Raw genomic sequence first — 23816 nt, forward strand, 5'->3', positions numbered from 1 at the left:
TGACCCTTTTATGAGTTGTGGACTTCAACTCCCAGAATTCCTCAGCCAGCGTGCCTGGCTGAGGAATTCTGGGAGTTGAAGTCCACAAGTCATAAAAGGGCCAAGTTTGAAGACCCCCTACCTTAAGAGGTCTTCTAGTCCAACCCCTGGCTCAAGCAGGAGACCCTAAATACCGTTTCAGACCAGTGGCTGTCCAGTCACTTCTTAAAAAAAAAAAAAACCCAGCCACGAAGCACCCCCAGCTTCTGAAGGCAAGCCGTTCCACTGGCTGATGGTTCTCACGGTTAGGAGGTAAAGGTAAAGGTTCCCCTGCACATTTGTGCTAGTCGTTTTCGACTCTAGGGGCCGGTGCTCATCTCCGTTTCAAAGCCGAAGAGCCAGCGCTTGTCCGAGGATGTCTCCGTGGTCATGTGGCCGGCATGACTAGACGCCAAAGGCGCACGGAACGCTGTTACCTTCCCACCGCAGTGGTCCCTATTTTTCTACTTGCATTTTTATGTGCTTTCGAACTGCTAGGTTGGCAGAAGCTGGGACGAGTAACAGGTGCTCACTCTGTTACGCGGCACTTGGGATTTGACCCGCCAAACTGCCGACCTTCTGATCGACAGGCTCAGCGTCCTAACCCACTGAGCCATCGTGTCCCTCACGGTTAGGAAGCTCCTCCTTAATCCCAGGTGGCTTCTCTCGTGCGGAATTGTGAGACATCCAACGCTCTCCCTTTATTGCTCGCTACCAGCCTGATATTCAGAGATGCCTGGGTGCTGCAGGTCCGTATGGTGCATCTTACCTATTGATGGACTTCTCCCCAAGAATCAGGCAAATTCACTTTTGTCTGTTTACTACAAACAAAAAACTACTTGAGCCAGTGGGGTTGGACTAGAAGACCTCCAAGGTCCCTTCCGGCTGTATTCTGATTGAATAATAATAATAATAATAATAATAATAATAATAATAATAATAATAATAATAATAATAATAATAATAATAATAATAATAATAATAATATAAAGTTGGAAGGGACCTTGGAGGTCATCTAGTCCAACCCCCTGCTCAGGCAGGAAACCCTATACCATTTCAGGCAAATGGCTGTCCAGTCTCTTCTTAAAAACCTCCAGTGTTGGAGCATTCACCACCTCTGGAGGCAGGTTGTTCCACTGGTTAATTGTTCTGTCAGGAAGTTTCTCCTTAGTTCTAGGTTGCTTCTCTCCTTGACTAGTTTCCATCCGTTGCTTCTTGTCCTGCTTTCAGGTGCTTTGGAGAATAGCTTGACTCCCTCTTCTTTGGGGCAGCCCCTGAGATATTGGAACACTGCTATCATGTCACCCCTCACCCTTCTCTTCATTAAACTACACATACCCAATTCCAGCAACCGTTCCCTATATGTTTTAGCCTCCAGCTAAGTCAGTCCACCTTGTTTCCTTGACAATGCAAAGCCATTCAGAGGGTTGTGCCAGGAAAAAAAAATGGAACTGAGGAGGAAGAGAATGAAAGTGTGCACCTCTCAAACAGCAGTAATGATAATTTTATTTTTATACATTATTTTCTACAAACTCAGTGCACCAAAAGAACAAAATATTTTCCCCGCAAATAACAAAATATTTTCCTATATTCATGGTTCTAGGTCGGTTTCCAACATTTTAACATTTAACTAATTTTGCTCTTAAAGCAAACCCTTGGTTTTATTTTAGACACTTTTAAGTTTATTAAGACTGCTAACTTTTTTCATCCAAGACAGGGATGTCCGCAGAGTGTGATCAATAAAGCCCAGATGGCAAGCACAGCAGTGAAATCATGCCTGGTTTGTAGGTCCATCGCATGTTACACTAAAAATCTTCCTGTCAATCAAGACCATCCTAAAAAGTTTCAAGGATCTTGTGGGTGAGGGAATCAAATTTTTAAGACTCCAACCAGGGAGAATGGAAACATGATGCAAATTCAGTCTCCGTTCACCTCTTTTTTGCCTGAACAAGCAAATTCTGGGAAATTTTGGGAGTTGAAGTCCACACATCTTCAATTTGCCAGGGTTATGAAACACTGATGTAGTTTATCCATCTAAACTGTTTTATTTAGATTCCTTTCTTGCCATTCAGAGTTGTTTTTATGAGAGGAGCAGTCATATAAATTCTTAAAAAATAAAATGTCAGCAAATAAGAGTATTACATTAAATTTGTACGTCTTGTGTATGCCACCTGACTCTCAATGACTCTGGTATTTTAAACACAGGATTCATTTATCTAATCACAGGAGAGAGGACCAAGCAGGCCTTGACAAAACTATAAGGGTGAGGAATATGTGCGGACCTATGAGGGCAATACCTGAAAAATCCCTTTTTCTTTGCTACCCAAATCTTCCCTACTGAATAGGTTTTACTGTAAAGGTGTCAGGTTGCAGCTCCTCTCCCAAAACCTCTGTGGAGGCCAAATATATTCAGGAAGGCGCTATGCAGTACAGAGCAATATCTTTTGCAGATATCAACCCACTGATCTATTCAGTTCTGTCCATCCCAGCTGACATTAACTACCAAGACTGCACAAAAGGGTCATTTCTAACCTGCTGGCGATCCCAGGGCTTGAACAAAGAACTTCAATGTGAAACAAGTCTATTTTAAAAACATTTTAATGTGTCGATATTTTTTTTAAAAAAAAAACCACCAATGCCTCTCGTGCTCGGCTCTCAACTGTCTGCTAATATTGTCCCTCTGAAACTGCCTATTAGACCTGAACACCAATCCTGCCACCTAGACTGTTCCTCATAGATGGATTTTCATGTTTATGAAATATGGAAAAATTACAGAAACTTGTACTTTTAGTGGACCACCAAGATGGATTTGGCATTCTTGTGGCTTCTCTCCTATATGGTCCTCTTGTGTTTGATGAGGGTGTCTTGACCAATGCAGCTTTTGCCACAATTAAGTGTGTTTGTATGGCTCAGGGGCTTGACCAGAATCCCCTATTGCCCCGCAAAAGCTTTTCCACTTCATTGCATTTGTATGGCTTTTCTCCTAGATGGGTCTTCTTGTGTTTAATCAGATTTTGCATTGAACACCTTTGCTGGAATTTGAACTTTTATGACTTCTCTGCTGTGTGGATTTTCATGAGCTTCAGAAGCTTTGTTTTCCAACCCATTTCCCCATACTCTGAGCAATACACTTTTCTCTTGCAGAGGGAGTGTGCCCCTGTTGAATAAAAGAGGGTTTGCTGTGAATTTTCTCACAGAGATATTTATGCAGGTTATCCTTTGGTTGCACACGTGGGGTATGTGGAACAGTGATGGTTGCACACTGTTAATTCCAGACTTTTTCCCAAACTGAAAATTGGCTTCATTTGAGCTTTGATCACCTTCGTCAGACAGGAAAGCCTCACTGGCTTTTTTTCATGAGCGCCTTTGTGCTCCCGCTGGATTTATTGGCTTTCCTTTAATCCCAGACCCCAGAAAAATAATCTTTTGACTCATTCCAAACTCTTGCAAATGTCCATTTCTTCAGATCATCTCACCAAGAAGGTCTTCTTCTTATGTATCTGTCATATGTCGTATTCTAAGAGAAACAGAAAAGCATTTATTGTATGTCTAATTGTCCTCCAACAATAAATTCCACTTCCAAGCAACTTCTGCTATGAATTCTACTGCTGGTGGGTCTCCTCACAGGCCAAGTCTTCCCTCTCCCATTTGACCTAAGAAATCCCAAATTCAACCATCCTCATTTGATGCCATGCCAGCATCTACCCAAAGCCTCTGATTTGGGAGGACCCCATCATCAAGAAGACTCTTCTAGGACTAAGCCTGTTCTAGTTAGAATAGGTTCTGAACTGTAATCTTATCTAAACACAATGAATGGTCTCACCCATTAACATTGTGCAAACCATCATTGTTGGGTCCATGCAACATTCCAAGCCAATCTAAACACATTACAGCTAACCTCAGCCTTCCCTAGATGGGCACAGTTCAGTTCCCAGAATCCTTCATTCCTGATCAATCTGTGCAATAAAACCGACAAAGCTGTGGGCCAGAAAGATGGGAAGTTCCCCTTTGTTATAGCCAGGCAGAAGTTAAATAGTTGTGCATTGGGTGGCTAACTTTGCATTCCTACCCTGACCAATATTTTGGACTTCCTGGCCTCCTCGGAATATAGGATTCTATCCTCTGTAGGGTGATTAAGTTAATAATAATAATAATAATAATAATAATAATAATAATAATAATAATAATAATAATAATAATAATAATAATAATAATAATAATAATAATAATAATAAATAAAAAGAGCCTTGGTGGAGCAGTGGGCTAATGCCTCCTTAAGTAACACCAGCTGCCTGCAATTAGTGCAGGTTCGCATCCCACCAGGCTCAAGGTTGACTCAGCCTTCCATCCTTCCGAGGTAGGTAAAATGAGGACCCAGATTGTTGGGGGCAATTAAGCTGACTTTGTAATAATGCCGCTTGGGGTGTGTGTGAAAGCCCTAATAAGCAGGCATATACATAGAATGAAGGCTATTGCTAAGCACATTGATTTGTGCTTTAAATTGTAAGTCGCCCTGAGTCTTCGGAGAAGGGCGGGATATAAATGGGATTAAATAATAATAATAATAATAATAATAATAATAATAATAATAATAATAATAATAATAATAATAATAATAATAATTAGTAGTAGTAGTAGTAGTAGTAGTAGTAGTAGCAGCAGCTGTTGGAAGGGACCCTGGAGATCATCTAGTCCAACCCGCTGTTCTGGCAGGAATCCCTATACCATTTCAGACAAATGGCTGTCCAGTCCCTTCTTAAAAACTTCCAGTGTTGGAGCATTCGCCGCTTCTGGAGGCAGGTTGTTCCACTAGTTAATCCTTCTAACTGTCAGGAAATTTCTCCTTAGTTCTAGGTTGCTTCTCTCCTTGACTAGTTTCTATCCGTTGCTTCTTGTCCTGCCTTCGGGCATTTTGGAAAATAGCTGGACTAATTACAGATCTAGTCATGGGAAAAGTCTATCTACTGTGTGTAGTCACTAATACTCAACACTAATGGCTCATGGTCTATACAATTATTGGTTCCTGACAGATATAAGGAACATGGGGGTACCTAGTCCAATATTACATTCTCAACTGGGGCAGGTCTCTAGGTTTCTCAGCAGTCAGGTCTTTCCTATCCACTGCAACCTAATCCTTTTCAACCAAAGATTTTATGAACCAAAAATTCTGCAATGGAAACTGGGTCCGTCTCTTTCCTCAGCTTGCTGGAATCATCCGATGTGAAGGACTGTGCACAACCAACTAGTTCTGCCAGATGCTGTCCCTTCTCTGGTTTCAAAAAAGGGAGCAGAGGATTCTACTGGCTCAAAGCACCCCAGAAATGTTTGCAATGATTGACACTCTGCATCCTTACCTAGTGAGTTGGCCTCCCCATCAATCTCTTGCTTTATGTCCAGGGGAATCTTCACCTTCACAATCTCAAAGGCTTCTTCTTCCAATTTGGGAGGTTTCAGCATTGTATCTTTTGGGACTCCTGGGGGGGGGGGAGAAAGGGAAAGTTGATTCAATTTAAAGAAATCCTGCATGGGTTTTGCACCAGGCATTGTCTGCCTCCCTCCATGATTTGTAGCACTCAAACAAGTTGGGGGAGATGGATCCACAGTTCTGAACTGGGCAGTAGATGATCCAAAATACACAAAAATAATTGGCTGCAACTCTGAAGCCTAGTGATGAAGACTCTTCCCTACCGAAACATTTCCTGGCTGTAGGAATCACAAGGAGCAAATCCTGAGCAGCTGCCTCTTGTAATGACTTTTCTGGTTTATTGATTACACCTGCTCTTCATTCTGTTCCAAAGACCAGGTCATCAAGCGAAATGTCACTGGGTGAGCTATTGCTATTGTGCTTTCAATTTTAATTTGGCCTCCCACATTCAATATAATAATAATAATAATAATAATAATAATAATAATAATAATAATAATAATGATGATAATAATAAAGTTGGAAGGGATCTTGGAGGTCATCTAGTCCAACCCCCTGTTCAGGCAGGAAACCCTATACCATTTCAGACAAATGGCTGTCCAGTCTCTTCTTAAAAGCTTCCAGTGTTGGAGCATTCACCACTTCTGGAGGCAGGTTGTTCCACTGATTAATTGTTCTAACTGTCATTGTTCTAACTGTCATTAATTTTTGATATCCTTTCTGAAGAGGACATGTTTAACAACATTTTGTTTAACATCTAAATTATATATACATATATACATATATACATATATACATATATACATATACATATACATATACATATACATATACATATACATATACATATACATATACATATACATATACATATACATATACATATACATATATATATATATATATATATATATATATATATATATATATATATATATATATATATATATATATATATATATATATATACACACACAGTTTCTATCCTGCGAGGGAGCTGGGCAATTTCTAAATTTGATAAGTAAATAAATAAAATAAAAGTTATGCATTCTGCTTCCAAGATCTCTTTCATTCTAACATATTTTTTTTGCGATTAAAATACAGGAAGTCCCTGACTTACAAAAATTCAGTTAGCGACCGTTCAGTTACAAACAGCACTGAAAAAAGTGACTTATGAGCCCTTTTTCACATTTACGACCATTGAATTACGGTCATGTGACCAAAATTCAGAGGCTTGGCAACTGTCTCATATTAATGACGGTTTGCAGGGATCATGTGATCCCCTTTGGTGACCCTTCGGACAAAGCAAAGTCAACGGGGAAGCCAGATTTACTTAACAACGACTGCAGTAATTCACTTAAGAACGATGGCAAGAAAGGTCGTAAAATGGGACAAAACTCGCTTAACAAATGTCTCACTTAACCACAGAAATTTTGGTCATAAGTCAAGGACTACCTGTAGACTACAGTAAATGATTAGCTTTTAAAGCTTTGGTTATCATTCTGACAATTCAAAACGCAGGACTACTTTCAAAGCTTACGTTTAATTCTGTAGGCAGATTTTTTTTAAAAAAAACCCAACAAGAAGTAATCCAAATAGAAACAAAAAAGGTTAAATGGAAGATCAGCGTGTGAATATTGAAGGAGTCCTCGCCTCACGGCTACTCAAGACTGCCTTGCCAGGAATGGAGAAGATGGATTGATTATATCCAGAATAAATATGGGGCCAAAAAGTTTCATTTAGCATTTGAATGAGTGTTAGATTTAGAAGATTTGTTATTATTTAGTTATTTTTAAGGAGAGTTAAAAGTGCGATAGGATTCAAAGTGTTATTATAGTTAGTTTGCATATTATAGTTTAAGATTGTTATGGTCAATGCCCTGTATTTGCTCTGGGAAGTTGGGGGGGGGGAGGGAGAGGGAGGGGGAACTGGGTGGGGGTGGGATGGGTTTTTATGTTTTTTATGTTTAAAATTAAAAAAAAAAGACTGCCTTGCCTTTCAAAGTTATGACGCTGCTGAATGAGGGGGTTTTACAAGCCTACTCACAAGTTCCAGGTGTCCCAATGTTTGCGCAGTCACGAGATCGTGATTAATGTAGATGATGACGATGCAGGGAGCAGCCATCACGTGAATGCCATTCACAACCTTACCCTAGGGCTTCCGGTAAGCAAAGTCAGTGAGGAAGTCGGCAGGAAGTTTCACAAGGCCTTCTTTTAAGCTGCTCCTACCAATTTTCTTCTGAGGAGCCCGACTACAGAGTTAAAAACAGCCCAGGGATCCCGTACTCTGTTGTGCCTCCTCACCAGCCTCTGCCCTATAGCTCCCTCCCCCCAGACTGCCCACACTTCATAGGGACCATCATCCACATCCTGTGGTTCCTGCCAGCTTGCCTTTGGTCACCAGCACCCAGCTAAGGCAGGGGTCCCCAACACACACACACCCGGTCCGTGGACCGCCACCGGTCCACAGCATGCCAAACAAGTGGGCTGCACAAACAAGCAAAGCTCCATCCTCGGGATGCAGGCAGTATTCAAAACCACACCCTCTCTGGTCCGCGGAAAAACCTTTCTCCACGGCACCGGTCCCTGTTGCCCAAAAGGTTGGGGACCTCTTGACCTAGGGGACTCATCTACCCATCTGCAGCTCTCACCATCTGGCCTGGTTGCCCTACGACTCCGTTCGCCTGAAGTCCTCTCTGAATGACCCACGCAGTCTCTGGGTTATAACGGCGCCGGGATTACCAAGATGGCCATCGCAAGTGATGTGGTTATGTGACATTTTACAAGAGCATCACTTAGTGTTGGAAAATTACGGTCCCAACTACCGTTCTAAAATATTACATGTATTTTATGCTAAGTACAAGATTAGGGGTAATAATATCGCATTACCAACTTTTTTTTTTAAAAAAAAAAGCAAGTAGACTACAATTGGGGTCAGCAACAAGGTCAGTGATAACGCATGATCACACAGGTGGAGGTAGTCCTTGACATACGACCACAATTGAGCCCATAGTATTTGTTGAGACATTTGTTAAGTGAATTTTGCCACATTTTAGGACCTTCCTTGCTACAGCTGCTAAGTGAAGCACTGCAGTTGTTCAATTAGTAACACGTTTGTTGAGTGAATTTGTCTTCCCCATTGACTTTGCTTGTCAGAAGGTCGCAAAAGGGGATCACATGACCCCGGGACACGGCAAGCGTCATAGAATACATGCCAGTCGCCAAAGCATATGAATTTTGATCGCGTGACCCTGGGGACGCTGCAATGGCCGTAAGTGTGGTAAACAGTCACAAGTCACCATTCCAGTGCCGTTGTAACTTTGAACGGTCACTACGTGAACTGTTGCAGCAGCTTCATTTAGCAACCATTCGCTGTTATCACGGCAACGAAAAAGTAATCTCACTTCACGAGTAAATCCTTGTACTTATGACCTTTGCAGCTCTGTAAAGCAATCAAAAAGCTGAATTGGGAGGGTGAACGCTGTGTGCCTGTACTAAAGATTTCCTTTCCTTTACCGATCTGTGAAGATCCTAGGTGCAAGCGTTAGGCGTAAAACTATTTTTCCATCATCACCGTAACTGCGCTTGTTAAAATGAGGCAGTTGCTAAACGAAGACTCCCCCCACCTGAACAAATCAGATTTTACAGTTACAGTACCTGTAAACATCAAGTTGGATATGAATCCTTGGAAATATTCATAGTTTTCCACGTTTTCGGGAACAGTGAATTGGCTGGCGTAGCTGGTTGACGGCTGAGGATCTGGGTGTTGTATTCCTGTAGAGGGGAAGGGCAAGAGGAAGGGACGTGGATCTGGGGAAGGAGTAACTTCCTTCAGGAAGCCACTCTGCTTGGCTTCTTTATCATTCCTTTCTTTCTTTTTCCCTTCATATATTTCGCGGTAACACTTTAAGATTTCACTCATTTCCCAGTGCACCTTTCTAAAACGTTCCACATCTGGATCCATCCGCTTCAATTCCGATAAAACTTTGTTAACCCCCGAAAAAACTCCAGCCAATCTTTTCAGACTGAACTTTTTGGGCTGAATTTCTACGACTTTCTCTTTCTCTTTCTCTTTTTCTTTCTCTTTCTCCTTCTCCTTCTCCACTTCTTCCTCCACCACCTTCTGTGCTTCCAGTTCTTCCTTCAGTTCAATTAAATCTTCATTGGAAAGCTCCCCCTCCGCGTAACCTATCCATTTCTTTACATCTTTAGCATCAACCTCCAAGTCAAGGAATCCCACGAGGGTCAAAATTTTCTTATTTATCTCATCCAGGTTTGGGGTTTGGTCAAATTCCCCCGAATGATCGAGAAGATCAGCAAAACATTTTAGGCATTTATTCCAAAATCCTTGCATGCATTCCACGCTGACGTCCTGCCAGGCTGTGGCAACGTTTTCGATACAGTGCAGGATATTGTAGCTTTTCCAAAAGTCCCGCAAGCTAGCCCTGTCATCTTCCGTTGCAGCTAAAGCTTTGGCAAGCATTGCATGCAAGTAGTACATCTTGAAGGCCGAGATAGCTCCCTGGCCCACAGGTTGTAAGAGAGCGGTGGTATTTGGGGGTAGATAAACCACCTTTATATTAGGGTGGATACTGTCGAGATGCAAGGGGCGTCCCGGGGCTTTGTCTACGAGCAGCAGAATTCTAAACGTTATTCCTTCGTGCCAACAATATTCCTTGACTTGGGGTATGAAACAATTCGTAAACCAATCCTCAAAGAGGGCGTGCGTCATCCAGGCCTTCCAATCAAATCGGTAATAAACGGGGAGGCTGTCCTTGCTTACGTTTTCAAACATATAGGCGTGATCCGATTTGAGGATCAGGAAAGGCTTCAGCTTGAATCCAGCGACATTTCCACCCAATAGTAAGGTTACTCTGTCCTTAAACGCTTTGCAGCCGGGCATGGCTTGGGCTTCTCTGTGTATGTAGGTCCGCTCCGGCATTCTTTTCCAGTACAACCCAGTTTCGTCCACTCGGAATATCTGCTCGGCGAAATAGTTCCCTTCGGTTACGACGTTATCAAGTTCATCCAGATACTGTCTGGCAGCTTCTTTGTCAGCTTTGCTGGATCTGTGCGTTTTCTGGTAGTGAAACCTCTGCTGAAACCGCATAAACCAGCCCCGGCTGGCCGTGAACGTTTCCGTGCACTCCTCGCCCGCTTGTTCCTTCAGCGTGGAGAAAATACTGCGCGCCTTGTTCTGGATGAGGAGAAGGCTCACCGGCAGCCTCTTCTGTATCTGGTCTTCGATCCAGAGTATCAGGAGTTTTTCCATTTCGTGGACGAGGTGTTTTTGCTTCCTGATGATGCTTGTGGTCATTCCTGATGATCCTTTCATGGCCTCTTTGATCCTCTCCTTGTCCTTCAAAATGGCGGAGATGGTGGAGTGGGCCAGGCTTTCCTCCTGAGCTATGTTAGTCACTTTCTTCCCAGCCTCGTAGGCTTTGATGATCTTCATCTTCAGATTGAGACTGATGACTTTCCTTTGTTTCTTTCTTATGCCTTCCGGTGTGTTGGAGTTCTTTCTCTTTGAAGTCAGCTTGGGGTGGGATACAAACGGACAAAAACCATTAAATAAGCAAGTGAAATTAAGAGCAGGTTCTACACATGTGATTAAGAGATAAGGGCCTCAAAGGGCCTAAAGGAAGGCACCAATTGCTAAATTAATGTTCAGCTGCAGAAATTTCCTCCTAAAATTATGTTTTTACACGGCTTATTACTGTTGTATTTGCAAATCGCTGCTCGCCTAGGTAGCAGCCAAACGAAGAGCCACTATATTGTGGCTAGTGAAGTTAGGAGTTGAGCTTATGTCGTGAGAAGTCAGCCACAGATTTATAAGCAAGGAAGTGATCCTTTGCCTCTGCAGTAGATTGCCCAGGATGAGGTAGCGACTCCTCATTTAGTGACCTTGAATAGGAATCACTCGCAAACAGAACAGTAACAAACAAAAACTAATAATTTTACAACCAATGTATGCACTTATGACCAAGTTTCTGTGCCTGACAACATACACTGGAGGGAGAGCAATGCTGGCACGGCTGCACCAGAAAAGCTTGTCTGAATGAAATGGCAGCTGCCAGAGATCTCCGCAGCATCTCTTGATCACATGTTTGTTTAGCAACCATTTCGCTTCCTATTTAAGCAGCAGACTGTGGTTACTAAGCAGGAAAGGGTGTTTGCAGAACTTATGAAACCCAGTCATTTGAACTATATTGTGACTGAATGTGATGACTTTCTCTGTGAAGGTTGCAAGACAAAGTTGGGGCTCCTACAACATGCTCACTCACAAACTATCCAGCCCTTGGATGGAGGAGGAGGAGGAGGAGGAGGAGGAAGAAGAAGAAGAAGAGGAAGAGGAAGAGGAAGAAGAAGAAGAAGAGGAAGAAGAAGAAGAAGAAGAAGAAGAAGAAGAAGAAGAAGAAGAAGAAGAAGAAGAAGAAGAAGAAGAAGAAGAAGTAGTAGTAGTAGTAGTTAGGGAGTGCCGGCGGGTGATCCCCAGAGGGAGGGCATTCTCTGTGGGCGCGCCTGCCCTTTGGAATGATTTACCTGTGGAACTCCGGACCGCCCCCGATCTGTGTTCATTTCGCCGGGACCTGAAAACCTGGCTTTTCGATTTATCAGGCCTGGACTGAAGGGGTTTTAGCTTTTTAAATATTGTTTTAATTGTTGGGCTTAATTAATGTATTTTAATTTTATATTATCTTTTATATTGTATTTTATGCTGCCCTGTAAACCGCCCTGAGTCCTTCGGGAATAGGGCGGTATAGAAATCTAATTAAATAATAATAATAATAATAATAATAATAATAATAATAATAATGATGGTGCATAAAATCTACACCTATTCACTGGCTACCAGTTCTTAGCCACATACTTCCCCCGCACTTACGACAAGAAGCTCTCATTCGGGAGTATAGTAAGATCCTGCTAAACTCCTCTCTACCCATTCATGCCTATACCTTTGATCTCTTAAGATGTCGATTAAAGTCAAGAAATCCACCACTCCTCACAGCGCTTAAGCTGCTGGCTGAACATCAGAGCACTATACAAAAATGGATGGAAGCATGGAGTAGCTATACCTCCCAAGATATTTCTGAGCATATTAATCCTAATAGTATACCTCCAGGATTTAATCTACCCCGAAACATATGGGTGACATACAATAGAATTAGAACGACTCATGGGGTATGTGCCGATTCTCTGTATAAATGGGGAAAGACACCTTCAGCACAATGTGATTGCGGGGCTCCCCGACAGACTATCCAACATATAGTGAGGGAATGCACTAATAGAAGATACCCAGGAGATTTTAAGGACTTCCTCTGCGTAACAACGGCAGCTACTGACTGGATCTCCAAACTCGACATTAAACTCTGAAATGTTTTAACTGTTCTAACTTGTAAATATGAAGTGCTTTTAATTCTGTGTGTGACCAGCCATACGCTAAATAAATAAATAATAAAAGAAGCTGCAATGAAAGAACTTTTAATAACAGCAGCAGCAGAAAAGGTGGGAGAATGGGCAAGGAAGACCAAGAATTGGTCAGCACAGATGAAGATGAACTGCAAGGGGTTTGGCTGAAACATGTGACTGGCCGACACCCATTCGTGGCTAAACAGTTCAACAACAAAGGGCAAGGCAGTAAATTGGAAGTCGGTTAACATCTGGTAAAACCTGCCTAATAATGAAAAGTCCAATAAAAAAGGCCGCACCAGGCAACTACAGGCTAATTATCTATTTACCGTGTTTCCCCCAAAATAAGAGAGGGTCTTATTTTTTTTTTTACACCAAAAGACCCATTAGGTCTCATTTTTGGGGGAGGTCTTATTTTGTGCCCACCCGCTCCCTCCAATCATCTGCTTGCCTGGGGCCTAAAGGCTTACAGGGCTTCCCAGGGCAGACACACTTTTCGCCTGGACGGAGAAAAGATGGGGACTCGGAGCTTTGTCTACTTGCAAATGGGGTGCTTTGAAATGGAGCACCCCATTTGGGTGCTCCATCTGGGCGAAAAGTGCATGGCGGAGCCAAGTGGAAGCAGAGGGGGCAGAGGGAGGAGGCAGGTGATTCGGCGTGCCTGTCTGAGGCATTCTGGGAGTTGAAGTCCACAAGTCATAAAAGGGCCAAGTTTGAAGACCCCTGATCTAGATGAAGAAGATCACTGCAAACACCTGGATAGCCTCCAAGCTCACAAGCTCAAAAACAATGAAGTCAAGCAGAAGGTTAGAAATGGAACACATCACTAAAGTGAAGGAAGTACCATCAAGGCAAATAACACCTGGGTAATTCCAGTCATTAGATACACAGCTGGAATGCTGGATTGGACTGGATTCAGGCTGAAGTTAAAGCCCTGGATCGGAAGACCAGAAAAATAGCGACAATGAAACATGCCCTCCATCCACGCAGCAATGTTGACAGATTCTACTTATCAAGGAAAATAGGTGGGCATGGAATGTTGCAAGTAGACCAGACAGTTGAAAAAGAAAAAAGGAGATTGGAAGAATATCTAAAGGACGTGGAAGAAGATGCACTGAAGACAGTAAACTGTGAAGTAAACTGGAGATATCTAACTCACTTATAAGAAAGACCAAATGAAGAATGAAAAAGAGGCAAAGTATTACATGGCCAGTACATTAAACTGGTCTTCCCAGTTGCAATGTATGGCTGTGAAAGTTGGACCATAAGAAAGGCTGAGCGCCAAAGAACTGAAGCCTTTGAACTATGGTGCTGGAGAAGACTCCTGCCAGTCCCTTGGACTGCAAGGCGATCAAACTGGTCACTCCTAGAGGAGATCAACCCTGACTGCTCTTTAGAAGGCCAGATCCTGAAGCTTTGGCCACCTAATGAGAAGGAAGGACTCACTGGAGAAGAGCCTAATGCTGGGAAAGGTTGAGGGCAATAGAAGGAGGGGACGACAGAGAATGAGGTGGCTGGATGGAGTCACTGAAGCAGTAGGCATGAGCCTAAATGGACTCCAGAAGATGGTAGAGGACAGGAAGGCCTGGAGGAACGTTGTCCAAGGGGTCACGATGGGTCAGACACGACTTCGCAATTAACAACAACAATACATTAAAAAAAAGCAGACAAAGCAAATAACAATAAGATCTGATAATGGCTAAGATCAGGAAAATTGAACAAAAAAAAATGACGGGCTAATTCTGGCAGCACAAGACCAAGCCTTAAGAACAAATGCACGCAAAGCCAAAATTGAGAAAACACCAACAGATAGCAGTGGACCACCTCCTTAGTTGCTACAAGAAGATAGCATAGACTGACTACAAACAACAGCAAAACAAACTAGCAAGTAATGATAGGCGCCTTGGGTGCAATGCCAAAACAACTGGAGCACCACTTGAACACCTTTAGCACTGACAAAAAATCTCCATCAGTCAATTGTAAAAGGCAGGCTTACTTGGAATAGCTAATATCCTGCAGTGGTGCCTTTCTTATTAAATGACAACATATGTCTATTTCAAGTCTTTGGAAGGACTCGAGGGGTGAACAAAAAAAATGCCAGATCCCGTTTAAACAACTGGCTGATTGTGTGATCAACCATCATAATAATTTATTAAACTTATAAGCCCCCTGAGTCCAAGTGACTCTGGGTGATTATGGTAACCTAGCGTTCCCAAGCTGGGAGTCTTTAAAAATCCAGCCTTCACCAAACTGTCACATTTTAATCTACTGCAGGGGTGTCAAACTGCCAGCCCACGGGCTGGAGCATCACGGAGAAACTGCGCCCATCCCATTTTCGGCAATGGGAAAAAGTTCCGATACGTCGCGCGACGTCACGTGACGTCGCAAGTTTGACATGCCTGATCTACTGCAAGGTGAGGATAATGAGAACATCTGGAAAGCACTGCTTGGGGAACACGTTTTAGATCAGGAGTGCCAAACTGCTGGCCCGCTGGCCGGATGCATCATAGCGAAACTGCGCCCACCCCATTGCTGGCAATGGCAAAAATGTCACGATAGGCAGAGACACGTCACGTGATATTGCGAGTTTGACACCCCTGCTTTAGATCACTAAGAGAGAGGAAAGATTTGGGTAAAAGGTTCTGCAGGAAAGTCTTTATCTGAAGCAATTGATAAACAGCTATAAACACCATCTGATCCTTCTGCAACAGCCTGAAGACCTGGCTCTGCCAATTGGCCTGGGGACCTTGGCTCTTTTATGACTCATGGACTTCAACTCCCAGTATTCCTGAGCCAGCTGTGCTGGCTCAGGAATTCTGGGAGTTGAAGTCCCCGAGTCATAAAGGAGCCAAGGTTGCCTACCCCTGCTCTAGTCTGTACTAGAATGATAGCAAACCCCAGCTCCTCCCTCTGCATTCCCTGCTTCCCCTCGTCTATCTTTTAATCTCACATTGCTGTATGCCCATTGTTTATTTCACTGTTTATTTTATTGTTTTGTTATTTTCCTACTGTTACATTGACACTTCATTTTTCTGATTTTACTGGTGTAAACCGCCTGGAGTAAGCCCCACAGTGAGAGGCGGCAAATAAAATTTCACAAATAAATAAACAGGTCATCCAAAACAGTGTTATATTCTATAACAAAGGGAAAATTGCATTATTATTATTATTTTGGGGGGGTTCTCAGGCAATACTACCAAACAGGAACATCTAAAAATCCTGCCATCTTCTTTTACCTTTCTCATCCTCCGGATCCACTCCAAAATCATCTGCCACATAATATTCCCCTATGGATAACCGCCCAGTCCTCATAGATGAATAGAATCCCCCACAATCTCCTTAAAGGAATCCCGGTATTTTATGCTCCGAGACGATTATGGTAATCACGTTTTCCTACAGGCTCTTCCGAACAAAACTGAAATGCAAACTCTAAACTCTGCCACTTCAGATGGCTCGTAAGAAATTTCACAGGTTAGTAATTCTGATGGCTTTTTGCAACCCCCACATTATTTTCCCCACCCCACCCCACCTTTCCCTCTTTTCGGGATTGGATACCTCCTGGTGCTGCTCAGCATCCTGGGGACCGAACTGCCTGAGCTGCAAAGGCCACTGGCTCCCCAGATCAACTGCCTTCAAAGTCTCTTCCACCTGCACTTTCATGCAGAAATCCAGCTTTTCCCTGTCCATCCAGGCTTTCCCACTGATGTTCGGATCCATTTGGAGCACAGATTCCCCTCTGGACCACCCAGAATTCTCTTCCTGCAGATCCTCTTGGTCTTTCCCCACGGAGGCCTGGGTGTCTGTGGCATCTTCCACCAAGGGAGGCAATGCTGCAGGAAGCTCAGCCACCCTTTTCAGGAATTTCTGCAAATGGGAGTCCCAGCATTGGTGGATTTCCTCCTGTGACTCCAGCTTAATGTGGGATGGGCCGTGGCTGGTCAAGCAGTCCCCCGTGGTCCTGACTACAATGACCGGGTCTCTTTCCTCGTTCTCATTCCCCGCTTCTCTGGGTACCACAAGCCTCTGTTCTGCCATCGTCGTTCCTCCCTGCAGTTCCGGAAGGAAAAAAAGGAAAAGAAGGAGGAAATATTAATGAAGGGCACACAATGTGTCAGGAATAAAAGGATCTGTAAATCCCTGTAAACCGCCCTGAGTCCTCAGGGAATAGGGCGGTATATAAATGCAACTAAATAAATAAATAAATAAATCTTCTCCTATATCTCCAATATTCATTACTTCTTTAAAATTTCGAGAATATTCTCTCATTAGAATAAAGATTCCCTGACGGTATGTATAAATAAATAACCTGGAGTCTAGGCTCAGCTGAAGCCATGGCTGCTGATACTTCAATTATCCCAGTCTTCCTCCAATATCACTTGGCTTTTCTCTTTCCCCACAGCCCTCAGGCTTCCCTTGCTCAGGGTTGGTGGGCTCTTCGAGTTTGGTGTCTTTACGTACAAGGTCCTCTGAGCTTAAAATGAACTCCTTTCGTCTCTTGGGGAAAACCGGCTTTTAAAAAGGGTATTTAAAAACCTCTTTATTTAATTAGCCGTTGAGTTTAAAGCCTGGTCATTCCATCCTACTCTTGCTTAGTTGCAAGTGAACAGCCGAGTTAAATTATTTCATCTATTGCAGAGATACACGGATACGTCCTTGCTTAGCAACCACAGTGCGGACGGGCAACTCAGTTGCTAAGCATTGTGGGCACTAAGCAGAAAAAAAAATAAAAAATAAATAAAAATCACATGACCGTGACAGAGTGATGATGTCACTTCCCTTCCATTGTTAAAAGACAAGTGGCAGGTTGCTAAGCGCAAGATCACAATTTGACCCGATCACAATTTGACCCGCCAGCTTGTGGTGGGCTGGTTTGAAAAGACAAGAAGGGGCCATTATGTGATGGTGGGACGCTGCGGTAGCCGCCCCCGTACGTGGGAGAATTAAGTCACCAAAAAAAAAATGCAAGACTTGGGTCACAAAACCCGGTTTTCTTTTCCCACCGTCCTGACTTTGAATGGTGGCTGCCCTAAGCATTATTTCTCCACCCCCCCCGCCCCCCCAAAATTGGTCTTGACTCTCTGGGCATTTAGGAAAGTCCTGAATGAGTGTAGGGCTTTGGGGGGGGGGGACAGGGGGCTCTTACAGGGGCTGCGCTGCAGATTCTGCCCCTGACTGTGATTTATTATTATTATTATTATTATTATTATTATTATTATTGTTTCGTTTTTTCAATCTGATTGCGGGGTGGATGAAGTGGCGGCGGGGGGGGGGCTACAAATCGGACCGCATAAAGACCAAATCCGTGCCGGAGGGAACGCTGCAAAAGATCGTAAATGAACGAGAGAGATGATTTCCAGCCCCCCCCCCAACCCCCGACCCCCGACGGTCACTAAGCGAGGCGGTTGTTAAAAGGAGGCACCTCCTCGTCCTCTGCTGGGAAACTCCGCCCCAACGGTCGGGCATTTAAAAGCAGCCATCTAGCCAATTTGATAACGTAAACTCTTGCTAAGCGGGTCGCACGATCGGTTCTGATCCACCGAGGGAGGGGGCGACCTCCACGATCGGTTCTGATCCACCGAGGGAGGGGGCGACCTCCACGATCGGTTCTGATCCACCGAGGGAGGGGGCGACCTCCACGATCGGTTCTGATCCACCGAGGGAGGGGGCGACCTCCACGATCGGTTCTGATCCACCGAGGGAGGGGGCGACCTCCACGACACCGCCGAGGCTCCCCCCTTTCCCTTCCTCGTGGCTCGTCTCGGCCACCAACCGACGGGGGGGGGGCTGCCGCCACCCCGGCATCTCTTGCCCACCCGCCCCACGTTGCCCCCCCGCAATATGCAACTCCGTCCAACCGGCATGGCTGAAACACGGGGCGAAAAGGCGGCGCAAGACGAGATCGCGAGAAGTTCCAGCTTGCTTGCTTTCCTTTCCACCCCCCCCCCTCCTCTTCCCATTCAAAAAAGCCACCGCCGGATCCGAGGAATCGGGGGAATAAGAGGAGAGTCCGAGGTCTCCGATCTCCAGGAGGGATTTCTTTTCCCCGCCGCCCCCACCACCCCCCCAAAAAAAAAATAAGTGCAAAAAGGCCTCTTGAGCTGCACCTGCGGGGCAAAGGGCGAAGCCTCTGGGCTGCTGTGCACGTGCGGCGGGGGGGGGCGGAGAAAGGCAAAACAAAACGAGATCCCTTCCCCCCTTTCCCCCCCCCCCGCGGCCGCTCCAGCGGATCCCCGATCCGGAGGGTCCCCTCCCCAACCCCTACCTTCTTCCCCCGGGAAGCCCCGCCGCCTGCCTGCCTGCCTGCCTGCCTGCCTTCCAGGCAGCGACCCTCCTCCGCGGGAAGAGCCGGCGCCCCTCCCCCGCCCCGATCTGCTCGCCACGCGCCTCCCTCCCTCCCAGATGGGGCCGCAGCCTCTCCGCCCATCTCCGGACGGGAGGAGGGGCGGGGAGGGGTGTGTATGTGTGTTTGTGTGTGTGAAAGAAAGAGGCCAGGCGAAGGGCGTCTCTTGGGAGGCGGAGCTCAGGTTGCCTTTGCACAGGTTAAGCTGGGGAGGGTTGGCTCTCCGGGGCCCTCGAGAGCCCGTCGGGAGAGGAATCCATCCGTTGCTTGCTAAGCAACGAGAGAGAGAGGCCTGGCGGCGGAAGGTCCGTATCCTACCCATCAGACCCCTAGGGACAGGCCAGTGAAGGGAAGGACCAGGGGTGACATGAATAATAATAATAATAATAATAATAATAATAATAATAATAATAATAATAATAATAATAATAATAATAATAATAATAATAATAATAATAATAATAATAATAATAATAATAATAATAATAATTTATTTTATTTATTTATTTTATTTTAATTCCATTTATATCCCGCCCTTCTCCGAAGACTCAGGGCGGCTTACAAGCTTAGCAGTAGCCTTCATTCTATGTATATGCCTGCTTATTAGGCTTTCACACACACCCCCAAGCGGCATTATTACAAAGTCAGCTTAAATAATATTAATAATAATAATAATAATAATAATAATAATAATAATAATAAGAAGAAGAAGAAGAAGAAGAAGAAGAAGAAGAAGAAGGAGGAGAAGGAGGAAAAGGAAAAGAAGAAGAAGAAGAAAAAGAAGAAGAAAAGAGAAAAAGAAATTGGAAAAGAAAAAGAAGAAAAAGGAGGAGGAGGAAGAGGAGAAGGAGAAGAAAAAGAAAGAAGAAAAGAGGAAAAGAAATTGGAAAAGAAGAAAAGAAGAAGAAGAAGAAGAAGAAGAAGAAGAAGAAGAAGAAGAAGAAGAAGAAGAAGAAGAAGAAGAAAGAAGAAATTGGAAGGGACCTTGGAGGTCATCTAGTCCAACCCCGTGCTCAGGCAGGAAACCGTATACCATTTCAGGCAAATGGCTGTCCAGTCTCTTCTTAAAAATTTCCAGTGTTGGAGCACCCACAACTTCTGGAGGCAGGCAATTCCACTGATTAATTGTTCTAACTGTCAGGAAGTTTCTCCTTAGTTCTAGGTTGCTTCTCTCCTTGATTAGTTTCCATCCATTGCTTCTTGTCCTGCCTTTGGGCACCTTGGAGAATAGCTTGACTCCCTCCTTTTTGTGGCAGCCCCTGAGATAGAGTGTTCCTATATTATTTGCGGGGCTGTCGCAGAGAGGAAGAGGGGTGTGTGTGTGGGGGGGGGGGTCAGCCTAATTTTCCAAAGCACCTGAAGGCCAGACGAGGAACGACGGGTGGAAATTTGATGGAGGAGAGATTCAAGCTGGAAATAAGGAGAAATTTCCTGACAGAACAATGAAACAGCTCGCCTTCCTGTGTGTTGTGGGTGCTTCATCCCTGGAGGCTTTTGAGATGAGACTGGGCAGCCATCTGTCAGAAATGATATAAGGCAGGGAAACTGCCAGCCCGTGGGCCAGATGTGTCATGCCAACCCCCCCCCCAGCTTCGGCAATGGGGGGAAAAGTCGCGACACATCACATGATGTGGTGAGTTTGACACCCCTGGTATAGGGTCTCCTGTGGGTTGGACTATATGATCTATAAGGTCCCTTCCAACTCTGCTATTCTATTCTATTCTATTCTATTCTATTCTATTCTATTCCTATTCTATTCTATTCTATTCTATTCTATTCTATTGCAGTTTCTATTCTAATTTCTATTCTATCTGACCTATTTAAGGGCATCATCATCATCATCAATCATCATTTTAGCCATTGTCTGTTCACTGCAGGATGAAGGCCTCTTCCGCATGTTTCCAACCTATACAATCCTGAGGTTTCTTTTGCCAATTGGGCCCGCAATACTTGCTGATGTATTGGTTTATCATAATATAAGATACAAAACATACAAGAAAAGTAAAGATAATGGGAAAAAATAGGGAGGGAGAAGGGAAAGATAAAGATGTGGAGGCAAGAGGGAAAAAGAAAAAAAAAGGCTTTGGCTTCTGACTCCTTTGAGTGCAGTAGAATATGGTAATAACATAAAACCTCATTTTTTAAACTTTTATATAACAATATATACTAGCCATTACTATAACAGCAAACCTATCTAATCGGCAAAACCCAAGTCAAAATTTAATTTTTTCCCACCACAAGCACAAAGTCCAAAAGTGAAAATAGTTTTCCATTTTCAGTTATCTGAAAGATTAAAGGCTTATATGATAAGGAGCAAAGTTAGCCAGAATTTGAAATTCAGTTGTGTATGGTGATGAACATGGAACTGCCAAAGTGAACAAAGCCTTCCTGAAATTTAACCTGAACAGGTTAAAGAACGCATGGTAAAGTGTGCCAAAAATTTGGAATACACAGTAATATATAGATGGATGAGTGGGAAATTATGTGGGTAAAAATATACATTGTGTTATGACTTCAAATAGAATTTTTATGATGAACCATTGTTGATGCCAGAGAAATTATCTAGAATATACAAAGGCACTTCAAATATGAACAACATTTTATCATGCTTGGTGGTCATGTAAAAAAAGCTTAGAATTTTGAATTCAAATACAATCTTTAGTACAGAATGTTTTAAAGATCAATACTGAAGCCAGCAGCGCTTTTCCTGTTAGGATTAAGGGATAAACAGTCAGAAAAATGCCGTGGCAGATTATTTCAATACGATTACTGTGATAAGGTTACAGTATGCCTAGAGATGGAAAGTTTTGACACTACTCACTGTAGAGAAATACCATAGTGAAGTTGACAGATTTTGCTGAAAAGTACCTATTATTGTAGGTAATGATACCAATAAGCGCCTTGGGTGTAATCCTAAAACAACTGGAGCACCACTGGAAAAAAAATCAGTATTGACAAAATCCCCATAAGTCAATTGCAAAGGACAGCTTTACTTGGAAATGCCTATACCTTGTTATGAAAGCTGTAACATTAAGCTACATCATCATTGGCATCCTTCAATCTCGAGAGACTATATGCCAGGGGTAGGCAACCTTGGGTCTTTGATGACTTGTGGACTTCAACTCCCAGAATTCCTGAGCCAGCATGGCTCAGCTTGGAAACCTCTCCCTTTTCCCCTCTGCTGGCTCAGGAATTCTGGGAGTTGAACTCCATGAGTCATCAAAGAGCCGAGGTTGCCTACCCCTGGACAATCTGTCCCCTGTCCAGCCCCCAGATTTTGCTGGTTCTGGGACTGCCTTTGCCTCAGCCTGCCGCACAAGTGTCTCTTCAAATTGGAGAAGGCCATGCTGCGTCTTTAGCCTCCAAGCTGAGCGACCGGAGGTCAAGGTTCCCCAGCTGTTATTGTCCATTCCCAAGGCCTTTAGATTCCCTACCAATCACGGGGCTGCTAAAAACTGGGCGGGAAGAGGGAGAAAAGCCTTAGCCGAGCAAGCCCGTGAATTGGGCGATGGAATGCCAAGCGGCAGGTGAAAAATTAAAAGGGCTGTTCGTGGCTGGACCAGTTTGAAAACACCCAAACCCAGAAGTGACATTTGTGATTCAAGTGGATACCAGTGAGGTGGCTGTGCGGACAGTTCTCCAGCAGAGCCAAGAGGGCCAAGGGCATGAACATAGTAGGCCAGAAGCCTGGTTAACTTTTAATTTGGACAAAAGCAAGAATCAGCTTTTCGAAATTCCCAGACCGTCAAAATACCATCAACCTTGCTAGAAATGCCTTGCAGTTGCAGACCAAGTACATGTTAAATGAGGCGGCTTTGCATTTTGCCTTGCAATATATGGGATTTATTGGTTTCTGTATTTTATTGCTGTAAATCATGTGGAGTCACCATGAGTTGGGCTGCCATATACATTTTCTTACTAAATATACATACCCCACATTTATTATATGTAGAAATTACTCAAAATGGCAAACATACCTAATGCAGATCTAAGCTCGCTTTCTCTGGCCCAGCATGGCAGTTCCCTTCGACGCCATGAAGGGGAACGACCACACTGGGCCAAAGGAAGTCCAGATCTCCTCCCTCATGTTTAATAATAAGACATGCTTGACTAAAAAAAAAGCATGCAATAAATTAAATTAATTTCTCAGCTGAGCTTCCAATATGAGACAAGAAAAGAAATTCAATATTCCTCCGCAAAGGACATGTGTTAATTCCTCATGTGGAATTTCTTCTGTGATAAGGGAGGAATTTTGTGTGAAAAACTGTCCACAATCTGGGTATTTGAATGGTTACTCCCCTATATGTAACCTTACATGATTTATAAGGCTAGATCTAGTACTGAAATCTTTCTCACAATCTGGACATACATATGGCTTATCTCCTGTGTGGGTCCTCTTATGTTTCAGAAGGTTGGAATTATAACTGAAACTTTTCCCACAGTCAGGAAAATCAAAGGGTTTCTCTCCTGTGTGAGTTTTCTGGTGGACAAGCCGGCTGGAATTCTGCTTGAAAGTTTTCCCACAATCAGTGCACTCATATAGTTTTTCTCCTGTATGAGTTCTATGGTGTTTCACCAGGTTGCAATTCTGACTGAAACTTTTCCCACAATACAGACACTTATA

The 23816-nt window shown here is 43.8% G+C and overlaps 1 protein-coding gene across 1 annotated transcript in view; it reads right to left on the reverse strand.

Moving 5' to 3' along the window:
* Nucleotides 1-2641: 2641 nt before the first annotated feature.
* LOC308662387 (tigger transposable element-derived protein 1-like) overlaps nt 2642-23816 on the reverse strand; it is a 29317-nt gene continuing 8142 nt past the window's right edge. Inside the window, exons 2-5 of the mRNA XM_081318137.1 lie at nt 16408-16899; nt 9100-10978; nt 5373-5492; nt 2642-3535 (exon numbers count right to left, since the gene is read on the reverse strand). Coding sequence (XP_081174263.1) covers nt 3522-3535; nt 5373-5492; nt 9100-10978; nt 16408-16899 — 2505 coding nt within the window. The 3' untranslated portion in view covers nt 2642-3521. The remainder of the gene's footprint in view (nt 3536-5372; nt 5493-9099; nt 10979-16407; nt 16900-23816) is intronic.

The sequence above is a fragment of the Vipera berus genome (assembly GCF_964194415.1).
Source record: "Vipera berus genome assembly, chromosome: 2".
NCBI classification, from domain to species: Eukaryota; Metazoa; Chordata; class Lepidosauria; order Squamata; family Viperidae; genus Vipera; species Vipera berus.